Source organism: Ranitomeya imitator, chromosome 5 (assembly GCF_032444005.1).
Source record: "Ranitomeya imitator isolate aRanImi1 chromosome 5, aRanImi1.pri, whole genome shotgun sequence".
Taxonomy (NCBI): Eukaryota; Metazoa; Chordata; class Amphibia; order Anura; family Dendrobatidae; genus Ranitomeya; species Ranitomeya imitator.
In genome coordinates, this window is record NC_091286.1 from 459,971,920 (window position 1) to 459,984,926 (window position 13,007).

The window sequence follows — 13,007 nt, forward strand, 5'->3', positions numbered from 1 at the left end:
TTTGCGATCGCCGGTAATTAACCGTTTACCGGCGATCGCAAAAAAAAAAAACGCGATTTGCGTTGTGTTTCTCTCCCCTCTAATGTGATCGGATATTAGAAGGGAGAGAAATGGGGTCCCCCGAGCCCCCCACGGTACCTAATGTACCGGTGAAGGTGCCCCCCCCCGGTCCCCGACCCTCCTCCTTCCGGTGCGGGCTCTAAAATGGCGGGCGCAAGCGCAGATGCGCCCGCCAAAACCTAGCTTCCCCCGGTGTATTGGGGTCGGTTTTTACCGACCCCTGGAGCGATCGCAATCCAGGGGGTCTTTACAGACCCCCGGGGTTGCGATCGCTGCAAATAGTTTGTGAAAAAAAAAAAAATGCTTTGCATTTCTCTCCCCTCTGATGTGATCGCACATCAGAAGGGAGAGAAATAGAGCCCCCGAGCCCCCCACCATACCGCCTGCTCCTGTCCCCGGTCCTCAGTCCGTGGTACCCGGTCCTCAGCCCATGGCTCCTGGCCCCCCTTCTTCTCTGCTGGAAGAAAATGGCGGGCGCATGCGCAGTGCGCCTGCCATGATCTGCCAGAAGAGACCCAGCAACCTATGAGAATTTTCTCATTGGCTGCTGGGTTTTGATTACTGTAATATGTCCAATTACAGTGATCAAAACCCCTAATATTTGATAAACATGGCAGCACTTGGGCTGTACCTTTCTCTTCTCTCCTTGTAGTTGTTCTAGGAGAGAAGAGAGAGAGACTACAGTTCAAGTGCTGCCCTGTCAGTTACAAAAAACATAATATCTGCCTCCGCCAGCATCCAATTTACCCACCCCCGTTCTCCGTAATCCCTGCATCATCAGCAGAGGATTATAAAAAAAAAAAAGAAAAAAAAAAATTATAATTTTTTTAAAAAAATTTTTGTTAGGGTTAGGGGAGGAATTAGATAAAATGGCCCGCATAACTTTTAGCGCGGAGCAAGCTTACAGCCTGCTTTGCTCCGGCAGCGAAACAGATTCTGCCCCTGAAGTTGAGCAGTTTTCAGACAGTGATGATGACTCTTCCTCCACGGGATCCCCCAGCCCGGTGGTAGCGGAGTCGGTCGTCACTGCTGAAGCTTCAGAGGCAGGACCAAGTACCGCAGTCCCCCCACCGCTGTGGTATAATGACACCTCATTTTCCCCTCAAATTCCCCCTTTTTCTGCAGTCCCTGGAATAAAAGTAGATGTCGCCAATTTTACCCCCATTGATTTTTTTGAAATTTTCATTAGCCCCGAAGTCCTGCAATTAATCGTCCACCAAACAAATCTATATGCCCGGCAATATATTTCCCAAAAACCCACTGCCTTTCATTCCCGTTCCTGGATCCCCACAAATGTCCCTGAAATAAAAAAAATTCTTAGGCCTCACCCTGAATATGGGTATAGTAAAAAAACCCACTCTCCGCTCTTACTGGGCAACAAAAGCTGTCCACTGCACCCCTGTATTTGCAGCCATCATGTCCCGAGCCCGTTACGAAGCCCTGATGAGATTCCTCCACTTCAGTGACAATTCCCAAGCTCTCCCAAGAACTGACCCCAACTACGATCGGCTAAATAAATTAAGACCCCTAATTTCCCTCCTAAAAACTTCCTTTCTAAATTCCTATACCCCAGAGCAAAATATGGCAGTCGACGAGTCCTTGATGAGCTACAAGGGCCGTCTGTTATTCCGCCAATTTATTCCCTCCAAGAGAGCCAAATACGGCGTAAAATTATATAAAGCTTGCGAGAGCTCATCAGGGTACACGTCCACCTTCCTAATTTATGAAGGTAGGGACCGCCAAATAAACCCCCCAAACTGCCCCCAGACAATTGGTATCCCAGGCAAAATTGTCTGGGAGCTAATGACGCCCTTTCTCAATCAAGGGTACCACGTGTATACCGATAACTATTACACGAGTATCCCCCTATACAAATCCCTCCATGCTGCAAATACAGGGGCCTGTGGGACAGTGAGGAAAAACAGAGTGGGGTTTCCGTCACAGTTGGTGTCCAGACGTTTGGAGAGGGGGGCGTCATTTTCACTTGCAAGCGACCAACTTCTTGCAGTGAAGTGGAAAGACAGGAAGGACGTCTATATGCTTTCCACACTGCATACGGACACCACTGTGACGGTCAGAGAGAGGGGTGCCACCAGGGACAAAGAAAAACCAGTCTGCGTCACAGACTATAACAGACATATGGGTGGCGTAGACCTGTCAGACCAGGTTCTGCAACCATACCTGGTCAAGAGGAAGACCAGGGCGTGGTATAAAAAGGTGGGAATCTATCTAATTCAGACTGCCACCTACAACAGCTTTGTCCTATATAAAAAATCTCAAGGACCGCTAACTTTCCTGCACTTTCAGGAAAAAGTAGTAGAGAGCCTCATATTTGAGTCCATGGCACCGGGGGAAGCCTTCGACTCTGAGGATTCCCGGAGACTGTCAGAACGCCATTTTCCTCACCCTGTCCCTGTCACTCCCACCCAAAGGTATCCTCAAAAAAGGTGCCGAGTTTGCAGAAAGCATGGCAGGCGGAGTGATTCCCGATTTTATTGCCCCACATGCCCATCCCAACCAGGCCTTTGTATCTCCCCCTGTTTTGAGACCTACCACACCACCTACAATTATTAGTTTGCTTTTTTTCAATAATTTTTATTTTCTGCTTAGTGGCCCCAGTAGTACAATTTGGAACAATTGATAAATAATATTTTAAATTAGTAGATCCCATTTTACCCCATTTCACAATTAATTCCAGAACTTGATCAATCCCATACCAAACTACTATCCCAACAAATTCTCGTCCACGTACCCACGTCTGTACGCTCTAGAGTGTGGACCCCACAAATGTTCTTGCAAAGTCAGGTCATCTGAAAATTCTACGACTCGATCAATCCCATACCAAACTACTATTCCAACAAATTCTCGTCCACGTACCTATGTCAATAAGCGTTAGAATGTGGACCCCAGAAATGATCTTGAAAAGTGAAATCATCTGAAAATGAATTCTAGGACTTGATTACTCACAAACATTTTTGACCATTTATCTAACTTTGACTGCTTTATGACTCTTGCTACACAAAACTTTGGTTTCCATTTATATTACTTATATTTATGTTGATGATAGGGGCATGATCATTTTATTGTAGGATTTCTAAAAAAATTAGGAAGTTCCGTACTTATACACTATGGGCTTTACTTTATGGTTCTTGCCGAACCTCTGGTACAAGACAATACTTTCTATAGAGAACTGGTTGTTTTGTGCATATAGCGGTTCTGACCTTGGCGGGTGGGAGCTTGCTATGGTGTACCACATCTATTGGCACATTCGTCTCTCATATAGGGATTGATGGAGCTAAAAGGACGTTGTACGGCCAGTCTCTGAAAGTGTCTGCCATTCTAGCCCTGATGGTGTTCTTTCATCTTTGAAACAAACTCCGCTTTGCCACATAGTTGGCTGCATTTTCCTACACATTTTGCCCTTCATTCCAGTACAGTTTATTCTTCCTGCTACAATATACGCAAATGCGGGACAACTGTTTTGTTAGCAAGACCAATTTTATAGTCAGCCATTGTGTTTTAGGAGCATGCCTCCCTCTGTGAGTAATAATTCCTGGAAGGATTTTCTTTTTTGCTCAATGTCTCTAGAAGCTTTGAATGGGTCCTGGATCTTCAATTTCAAATAAAGCCAAATTTGTCACATTGTGCCCCTTTCTGTCCAAGCCCTGCCATTTGTCCAAACAGAACTTTTTGACTACATATGGGATATCGCTGCGCTCATAATAAAGTGGGTAACGAATTGTGGGGTCCACTTTTTGATGTTATTTCTGAAAAAGTGAGACATTCAGGTCTAAAACAAGATTCTCGTGGAAAAAAATGAATTTTTTCAATATGACGACCTAATGTTATCAAACTCTGTGTCATACATGTGGGTTCAAATTGCTCAATATACCCCTGATTAAAATCTTTGAGGGGTGTAGTTTCCAAAACGGGGTCAGTTGTGGGGGGTTTCTGCTGTTAGGCACATCTACAAACCCAAAATGGCGTCCGCTCTCACAATTAAGAGATTAAAAATTCAAACGGCGCTCCTTCCCTTCCAAGCTCCGCAGTGCTCCCAAACAGAGGTTTACCCCCACATACGGGGTATCGACATACTCAGGACAAATTGCACAACAACTTTTGGGGTCCAATTTGTCTTGCTACCCTTGGGAAAATAAAAAATTGGGGGTGAAAAGATCATTTTTGTGAAAAAAAATGATTTTTAATTTTTTCGGCTCTACGTTATAAACTTGTGTGAAGCACTTGGGTGTTCAAAGTGTTGACCACACACCTAGATAAGTTCCTTAGGAGGTCTAGTTTCCAAAATAGTGTCACTTGTGGGGGGTTTCCACTGTTTAGGCACATCAGCGGCTCTCCAAACGCGACATGGTGTCCGATCTCAATTCCAGGGAATTCTATGTTGAAAAAGCCAAATGGCGCTCCTTCCCTTCTGAGCTCTACTGTGCACCCAAACAGTGGTCCTTCCCCACATATGGGGTATCGGCATTCTCCGGACAAATTGCACAACAAATTATGTGGTTCATTTGTATTTTTTACACTTGTGAAAATAAAAAAAATTGGTTCTGAAGTAAAATGTTTGTGAAAAAAAGTAAAATGTTCATTTTTTCCTTCCACATTGCTTCAGTTCCTGTGCAGCAACTGAAGGGTTAATAAACTTCTTGAATGTGGTTTTGCGCACCTTGAGGGGTGCAGTTTTTAGAATGGTGTCAATTTTGGGCATTTTCTGCCACATAGACCCCTCAAACTGACTTCAAATGTGAGGTGGTCCCTAAAAAAAAATGGTTTTGTAAATTTTGCTGTAAAAATAAAAAATTGCTGGTCAAATTTTAACCCTTATAACTCCCTAATAAAAAAAAAATTTTATTCCAAAATTGTGATGTAAAGTAGACATATGGGAAATGTTATTTATTGACCATTTTGTGTGACATATCTCTTTGATGTAAGGGAATAAAAATTCAAATTTTGAAAATTGCTAAATTTGCAAAATTTTCGCCATATTTCCGTTTTTTTAATAAATAATCGCAAGTAATATCGAAGAAATGTTACCACTAACATGAAGTACAATATGTCACGAAAAAACAATCTCAGAATCAGCGGGATCCGTTGAAGCGTTCCAGAGTTATAACCTCATAAAAGTGACAGTGGTCAGAATTGCAAAAATCGGCTTGGTCATTAAGTACCAAATTGGCTCTGTCACTAGGGGGTTAAACCCAACCCCGACTGGTACTTATCAACTTTATCCCTGACTTGTGTGGAGATCGCCATGGTCTTCATGGTGGTGTTTGGTTGCAATAAAGACCTACTTGGCCTCAGATTGCACAATTTCTAATATATCTGGCCTACTGTATGCAGCACTGTCCCTCTGTCAGGATCTCTAGTGCTAGTGGGTGCAAGGTGGTCCCTGCGTTTTAACCTTTGTACTCTTTCCAGCATGGCAGGCAGCAGCCATATTCTCTAAGCATCTGATATACCATGGGAACGTAGCTGCCAACCCACCAAAACAATGAAAGAAAGACTAGAACACAATACAGAATTTGGCAGTAAAAGGCTGCGGTGTTTATTTTGGGTTACCAAAGATTATTATTAATTACTTCATTAACATTCAATAAAATTCAATACCAATAAATAACATTAAAACTTATAAAAAACAAAATGTCCACCTAGTTGACCGACCACAGATAACCACCATGAGAAATACAATTATTATTAAGAATTAAAAAGGGGGCGGGAGGGCGAGACAATGCTCTTCTACTTGATCCTGAGGTAAAGTGCCCAGGTAGCCAGAGCGTAGGGGGTTAAATACCTGCAATTCAGCCTGCTAAATTTAGCACAGCCAATGAGAATCTTGTTGACAGGCAGAATTTCATTCACATGGCCCTGTGAAGAAACCTAAAACTCATAATAAAACCTTATAACCCCTTAAAGAGACAGAAAGAAGAGAGGGAAGGGGTGAAAAGTGAGCTGAAACCTACACAGAACAGAGTGACAGAAGTTGGGGGAGGGCAACACAATCCCATGGGTCCCTTCCACTATACGTCACAGGTGCTTATCATTCCCTTTAGTAAAAATGCCACATAGAGAAGGGTCAGACACTGAAAACTGACTAAAAGTATACAAAACGATTCCAGAAATCAAAGTTAAATCAAGTATTAGAAAAACCGCTCACCTTCTACGAATATCACGCCATCACTGATGTACTCTACCAGCTGGTCGAAGATGGAGGTGATCGCTTTCTTCGCTTGCACAAAGTGCTTCAAGGGAGAGACGCCCTTCTCTTCCATGTCTTCTACGCAAAGCAAAAAGTAAAAATGGCCATTGCTTAAAATCATTAAAAACCGTCCTTGTATTATACATACACTGACATTTACACATGGTGCCGGGGAAGGTCTAAGAGTTTTAGGGTCTCGCCGAATTACAGATCTTCTGAATAAGTTGTTATGGTTTCCATATTACACTACTGAAAATCAGCCCCAAAAATGATTCCCCAGACTGAAATCTGGGTACTGCGATGGCTCTGGCACACGACACTGTTTACTACTTACATGGAGCATTTCTGTCCTTGAGAATGAAGGTCGCACACAGTGTCTGTCACATCTGCGGCTGTACATTTCCGAGCTGTTGTCAATGTGCGAATAGCTAAGACATAGATGGAGGCTTCTGCTACTACAACTAAACTTACAACTGAATGTAACCTTGTCACATATCATACACTACACAGATGCCCTAACCCCTACGCAATCATGAGACTAATCCGCACATTTACATACCATCCGATTGAGAGCATCGCCTTGTGTCAGGCCATGTGCACACGTTCAGTATTTTTCGTGTGTTTTTGCTATAAAAACGCAAAAAAAACCCTTACATATGCATCCTATTATTTACAGTGTATTCCGCATTTCTAGTGCAAATGTTGCATTTTTTTCCGCGAAAAAAATCGCATTGCGGGAAAAAAAGCAACATGTTCATTAAATTTGCGGAATTGCGGGGATTCCGCACACCTAGGAATGCATTGATTTGCTTACTTTCCGTATGGGGCTGTGCACACCATGCGGAAAGTAAGCAGATTATGTGCGGTTGGTACCCAGGGTGGAGGAGAGGAGACTCTCCTCCACGGACTGGGCACCATATAATTGGTAAAAAAAAAAAAAGAATTAAAATAAAAAATAGTGATATACTCACCTTCTGATGGCCCCGGTGTCTTCCTGCCTCTCAGCGGTGCATGCTGCCGCTTCCGTTCCTATAGATGCTCTGTGTGAAGGACCTGCGATGACGTCGCCATCTTGTGATTGGTCGCGTGACCGCGACGTCATCGAAGGTCCTGCACACACACACACACACACACACACACACACACACACACACACACACACACCATCTATAGGAACGGACACCACTGAGGAGATCGGCTATTTGCAGGTAAGTATAACCATTTTTTTTTAATTATTTTTTAACATTCTATCTTTTACTATAGATGCTGCATGGGCAGCATCTATAGTAAAAAGTTGGTCAGACTTGTCAAACACTATGTTTGACAAGTGTGACCAACCTGTCAGTCAGTTTTCCAAGCGATGCTACAGATCGCTTGGAAAACTTTAGCATTCTGCAAGCTAATTTCGCTTGCAAAATGCAAAAAAAAAAAAAAAAAAAAAAAAAAAAAAACACGGGAAAAAAAAACGCAAAAAAAAAAAATGCGGATTTCTTGCAGAAAATTTCCGGTTTTCTTCAGGAAATTTCTGCAAGAAGTCCTGACGTATGCACATACCCTCAGAACAGGTTTCTATGCAATTATAGCAGGACACCATAGGCTAACCGTTTTCACTCAGATGTTTGAAGTTGGCCTGGGAATGATGAATATCGTGATGAATGATGTAAACTGTACACCTGCTTTGCACTGATGAGGGGCAAACCCCCCCCCCCCCCCCCCCCCCGAAGCATGTGTCTGAAAAGTGAATTTCTGGTTTGGTTTTTTTTATTCTAAGTCATATGGTTCTTACCCTGTATCTCTGAAGAATCTATTAACATATTTCAATTCCTATAGCAGTATTGCATGGCCTATTAGTCTCCCTACGCAGCCTCGCCGCTCTCCACAAGAAGTGTTACCCCTTAGTGCTGACTGATAAAGAATGTACGTGGATCTACAGATTGCGCTAGAGAAATACAACAGCGCTGTATACTATTCAAAAAAGTACTCTAGAGGCCACGGATCACCAGATGTAGACCACCATAGTCAGTGTGCTAAAAGCTGTGGACATGCTCATACGGCCTTTGTGGATTTAGTTTCCTCAGACGCCCCAGACCCTCAGGAGGGGGAACACATTGGATTACCATGGGACAAGTGTTCCTTGTTCAATAATCCCCTTACCCTACAATTTTCCCCTCCCCATCTACCAAGAGCTATAAGGGGGTGGGAGGGTCATTATTGCATGAGGGGGATTTCTCTTTTTATGATAACCTAATAGAATTTTAACCATTTTGTAGAAAATAGAGTACAATATTCTCTTCATACAAAAGATAACCAAAGGGGAAGGGAAAAAATGGCCTAAAAGAGCGGAGGGAAGTATAATCTGGGAGTCAGGAGTGAAGAGAATTACGGAGACCAAGCACATCAATGAAATCCACACAAGGCTACAGGGTGGATAAAAATCAATGTTTAAAAAAAAAAAAAAAAAATATAGGATTTTTTTTTATTTAAATCGGATTTTTTTCAATAAACTGCTTTTTGAGGAAAATATTTTACCATCCAAAAGGTTCTTCCCTCATTAGATAAAGCTGAGTTGTTTAACTCAGTAGAATAAAGGCTGTATATGTGTAACATTCACAATGCCATGCTCTTCCAGAGGTTTCTGTAGGATTAGTGGGCAGTTTCTCTCCTATATTATCACAGACGCTCGCTTTACTTACGCAGTTCTCAAAACTGAATTTGACTCCGCAGAGTGCGGTGCGGTGACTCATCTTCATCACCGCACTTCTCATGATGTTGCCTCATTCACGCCACCAGGCCTTGCATCTCTTTGTTGCATCGTTTGCATTTTGCACGCATGCCTGCCTTACCGATAGGCGAAGGAGCTTCATTAAAATATTCCCAAACTGGGTCTCTTTTACGGCCTGCTGCCATTATAAGGAAAGAATGTAATAAACCTCAGATCGTACACACAAACAGATCCAGACTTGTCTGTCTGTGGCTAAGCTGCAGTATTGTGCTCAAAGTTTCACTTTAATTTTCTTGTCTGCTTGCCCTTCCTCCTCCTCACACTTAGATTCACATTCTTCTTGTGTTGTGCAGATCTATTCCACTCCAAACAATCAGAAACATATTGTCTAACTTCTTGGACTTGGCACTGAAGGGGTTGATTCTGTATTCATAGGTTTGTAGAACAATAGGATTAAGGTCTTTTTCTCAACTCTGTTCATGTTGTAACATTTTTGCCGTGAAGAAGAGGCTGGGACCTCTGTGGAGTCAAATTCAGTTAGGTAGAAACTTTGATTTAAATCACTGATTTAAATCAAGCCTGACTAGTGATTTAAATCGTGATTTAAATCGTGATTTAAATCAGTTAGATTTAAATCAAATCCACCCTGCAAGGCTACCAAGTTTTGAGAAGAAGCTCTATCAAGTCTGTACGGAAGGCATTTATTTTTCCGGAAGTCATCACATGGGTTACACTTGACGACCACCAACGCTGAGGGATGAAGATTTCCACTGTGAAGAGGCAAGAATATGTGACACCACACAGATGTATTGTGATAGTTCATGAGCTTGGCTCTAAAAACCTGGAGGGTTATTGGCCAGTAAAAGAACTGATGGGATTTTGGGAATAGGGCTGATAAGACCAAAGATATCTCAGACCACATGTAGAACTTTTGGAATAACGTATTTGTGCATTGGCATATCTGTTTTCAGGCTTGTCCTTTGTAGGAATTTTTGTATCGATTGTACAGGGTGGGCCATTTATATGGATACACCTGAATAAAATGGGAATGGTTGGTGATATCAACTTCCTGTTTGTGGCACATTAGTATACGGGAGGGGGAAAACTTTTCAAGATGAGTGGTGACAATGGCGGCCATTTTGAAGTCGGCCATTTTGGATCCAACTATTTTTTTTCAATGGGAAGAGGGTCATGTGAAATCAAACTCATTGAGAATTTCACAAGAAATTGTGGTGCTGTCATGGGTGAGACACAAATTATATACACAATTTTTTTCCATGTAGGATCATCTCAATAAAATTGAGATACCAGAAGACGACTGTTGCATTCACCCTATTCAGCTGTGTAGCCACATTGACATGTTCCAACTCAAATACCATCTCTACAGACAAACAACGGTAGTAGATTGGGGTGCTAAATGTGCCACAGCATGCCACATTTGTCACCGGTTTCTGAAACCTTGATTTGCGCCCGTCACTTATTGAGAGGTACCAGCATCTACGACAGGAGTAACCACAGCTGAACCAGAAAGCAGGAGAGCAGGGCGCCAAGTGCTGAAGGACGTGGTGCATTATAAATTACCAACTTCCACTGCGTCTTCCACTACACCTCACATCTGTCTCCAGTGACATCAGCACAGGACCTGTACGGCGACAGCTTCATATGATTTTCATGGACAAGCACCTCCACACAAGGCTAAAATCCCATGTGTAACGTCTGCTGCCACAGGGTTTAATCAGGGCAGTCACATTTCATTATCTGGCGGACTGATACCAGGAAAACGCCATCAGAACGCATAGTGCTTACTGTCGGGCCACATTCACAAGTTGCATTTTTCTCCTAAGTTTGGCAAGATTTGAGGCAAAAAAAAAAAACGCAGAGCGATGACATTGTGTGATTACGGTCTAAAATAATTAATGCTATAGGGGTTTTCCAAGGGGGAAAAAAAACTTAAACGCCAAAGGCTTCCAAGTGTTAAAAACAACAAATAAAGTCTTACATACAACCCCTTGTTCTCCGCTGCAGCCTCCGGTCTGAGTTGGTGGGCTACAGCAATCCCGTCACTACAGCACATGACCACTGCAGCCAATCACTGGTCTCAGTGGTGGGTGATATCTAACTATATATGCACAAATCAACCATAATAATTAAAAGGGTTGCCCAGGACTAAGATTATGGCGCCATAGAAATAAAAATGATTATATATTATTATTATAGAAGTGACCTGTAGTGGAATATCCCACTGAGGGAACTCTGTTTCAGTTTTACCACAAACTATAAGAGGTATAGAAAATGAAAGTAACAGCAGAGGCGAAGGCAGGAAGCAGTCTAGTGACACCCAGTGCTGCCAGGCTGCAGTGCTAACCACTGAGCCACCATGGTGCCCACAGGTAATATTTACACAGAATACCAAGTTATGCCTCACCCTAGTGACCACTAGTGATCCCCGGAATGGAGAGGACATGCACATCCTCCTCCTCCGCTCTATTGTCGCTGGATCTGCCATATCCCCCAGTCTCATAGACAATGAATGGAGCAGACTGAGCATGTGCATCCCCTTCATTCACCTGCCACACAGGTGGTCACAGCAGTCAGATACCCCGGCAATCAGAAGCTTCCAGAATGTTACTTTTATGGAAATCTCCTTTGTTAGTTACACAAATACTGATAGATATAACAGTACATTATATTATTCAGAAGCTTCTTATAGAACGACTCCAGGAAAAGAGGGGCGAGAACAGCTACTCTTAGTCGTTTGGGAGGTTTTTAGCCTCAAGATCGGTCATGTCGCCTCTTATTGCAGTCACTGGGTTTTAAATCTTTAATTCTGGAACAAAATCTGCTGCTAAAAATGCAGAATAAGGCAGGATAGATGGAAGGGTGAAAGGTCAGCAGGGGAGGGGAAGGTCTGGGAGAGGTGAAAGGTCAGCGGGGGGACTGGAACAGGGATGAAAGGTCAGCGGGGGCGGCGACTGGGATAGGGATGAAAGGTCAGCGGGGGCGGGGGACTGGGATAGGGATGAAAGGTCAGCGGGGGACTGGGATAGGGATGAAAGGTCAGCGGGGGGAATGCAATAGGGATGAAAGGTCAGCGGAGGGGAATGCAATAGGGATGAAAGGTCAGCGGGGGGAATGCAATAGGGATGAAAGGTCAGCGGGGGCAAACTGGGATAGGGATGAAAGGTCAGCAGGGGCGGCGGGGGGAATGGAATAGGGATGAAAGGTCAGCGGAGGGGGAATGGAATAGGGGTGAAAGGTCAGCGGAGGGGGAATGGAATAGGGATGAAAGGTCAGCGGAGGGGGAATGGAATAGGGATGAAAGGTCAGCAGGGTAGGGGATGGAAGAGGGGTGAAATGTCAAGGGTGGTTGGGCTCGGAGAGGGGTGAAGGGTCAGCAGTGGTGGGGCATCCATCACTTACTAGTAATCAAGCAGCAGCAAATAATAGTCTGTAACTAGCAGTGAAGTGAAACCAACCCCCAGTGCGCCCCGACTGTCCGTGCATGTGGAGGGTGTGATAAGCGGGTAGTACTGCACCGACAGTGTAATGCTGCACTGATTCATGACAACACTAGACACAGCAATGAGGAGACCCCGCGGGTGACCCGCTCACGAGTGGAACACAGGCTCCCGCACGCCCCTACCTCGTCCTCCGCTGCTGTGCCGGAGTTCAGGAGCTGCAGTTCTCCCCGGCCGGTGTGATGACCCTGGTAACCTGACCCGCCCGCAGCCAATCAGAGCTGGGGGCGTGCCCTACGTCACTTCCCAGGGAAACCGAGTCTGTTCCTAGAGCAGGCAAAACAGTGACTTCCTGTCTGCAGTAGAGACACGAAGTCTAGCGGGCTCTGTCACACAGTGGTGTTTCCATAGTAACACTGGGCTCTGCCTGTGCATAGTATCTATATCCCAAGTGCCCCCTTTGTGGAGACAGAGTCAGTGATGCAGAATTGTCCCTTAGACCCGCGTCACGTTCTCTTGGCCGAGAGTCGCACCAGTGTTCTCCGTATGGTCATCCGTG

At 44.1% G+C, this 13,007-nt stretch overlaps 1 protein-coding gene across 2 annotated transcripts in view; it reads right to left on the reverse strand.

The window, feature by feature from the left end:
* Window positions 1-12,704, reverse strand: part of MFN1 (mitofusin 1) — a 44,935-nt gene extending 32,231 nt beyond the window's left edge. Inside the window, exons 1-2 of one of the 2 annotated variants that reach the window (XM_069727271.1) lie at window positions 12,634-12,704; window positions 6,227-6,346 (exon numbers count right to left, since the gene is read on the reverse strand). In XM_069727271.1, the coding sequence (XP_069583372.1) occupies window positions 6,227-6,341 (115 nt within the window). In that variant the 5' untranslated portion in view covers window positions 6,342-6,346; window positions 12,634-12,704. The remainder of the gene's footprint in view (window positions 1-6,226; window positions 6,347-12,633) is intronic. The other variant, XM_069727273.1, reaches the window with a different exon arrangement.
* Between the last annotated feature and the right edge of the window lie 303 nt (window positions 12,705-13,007).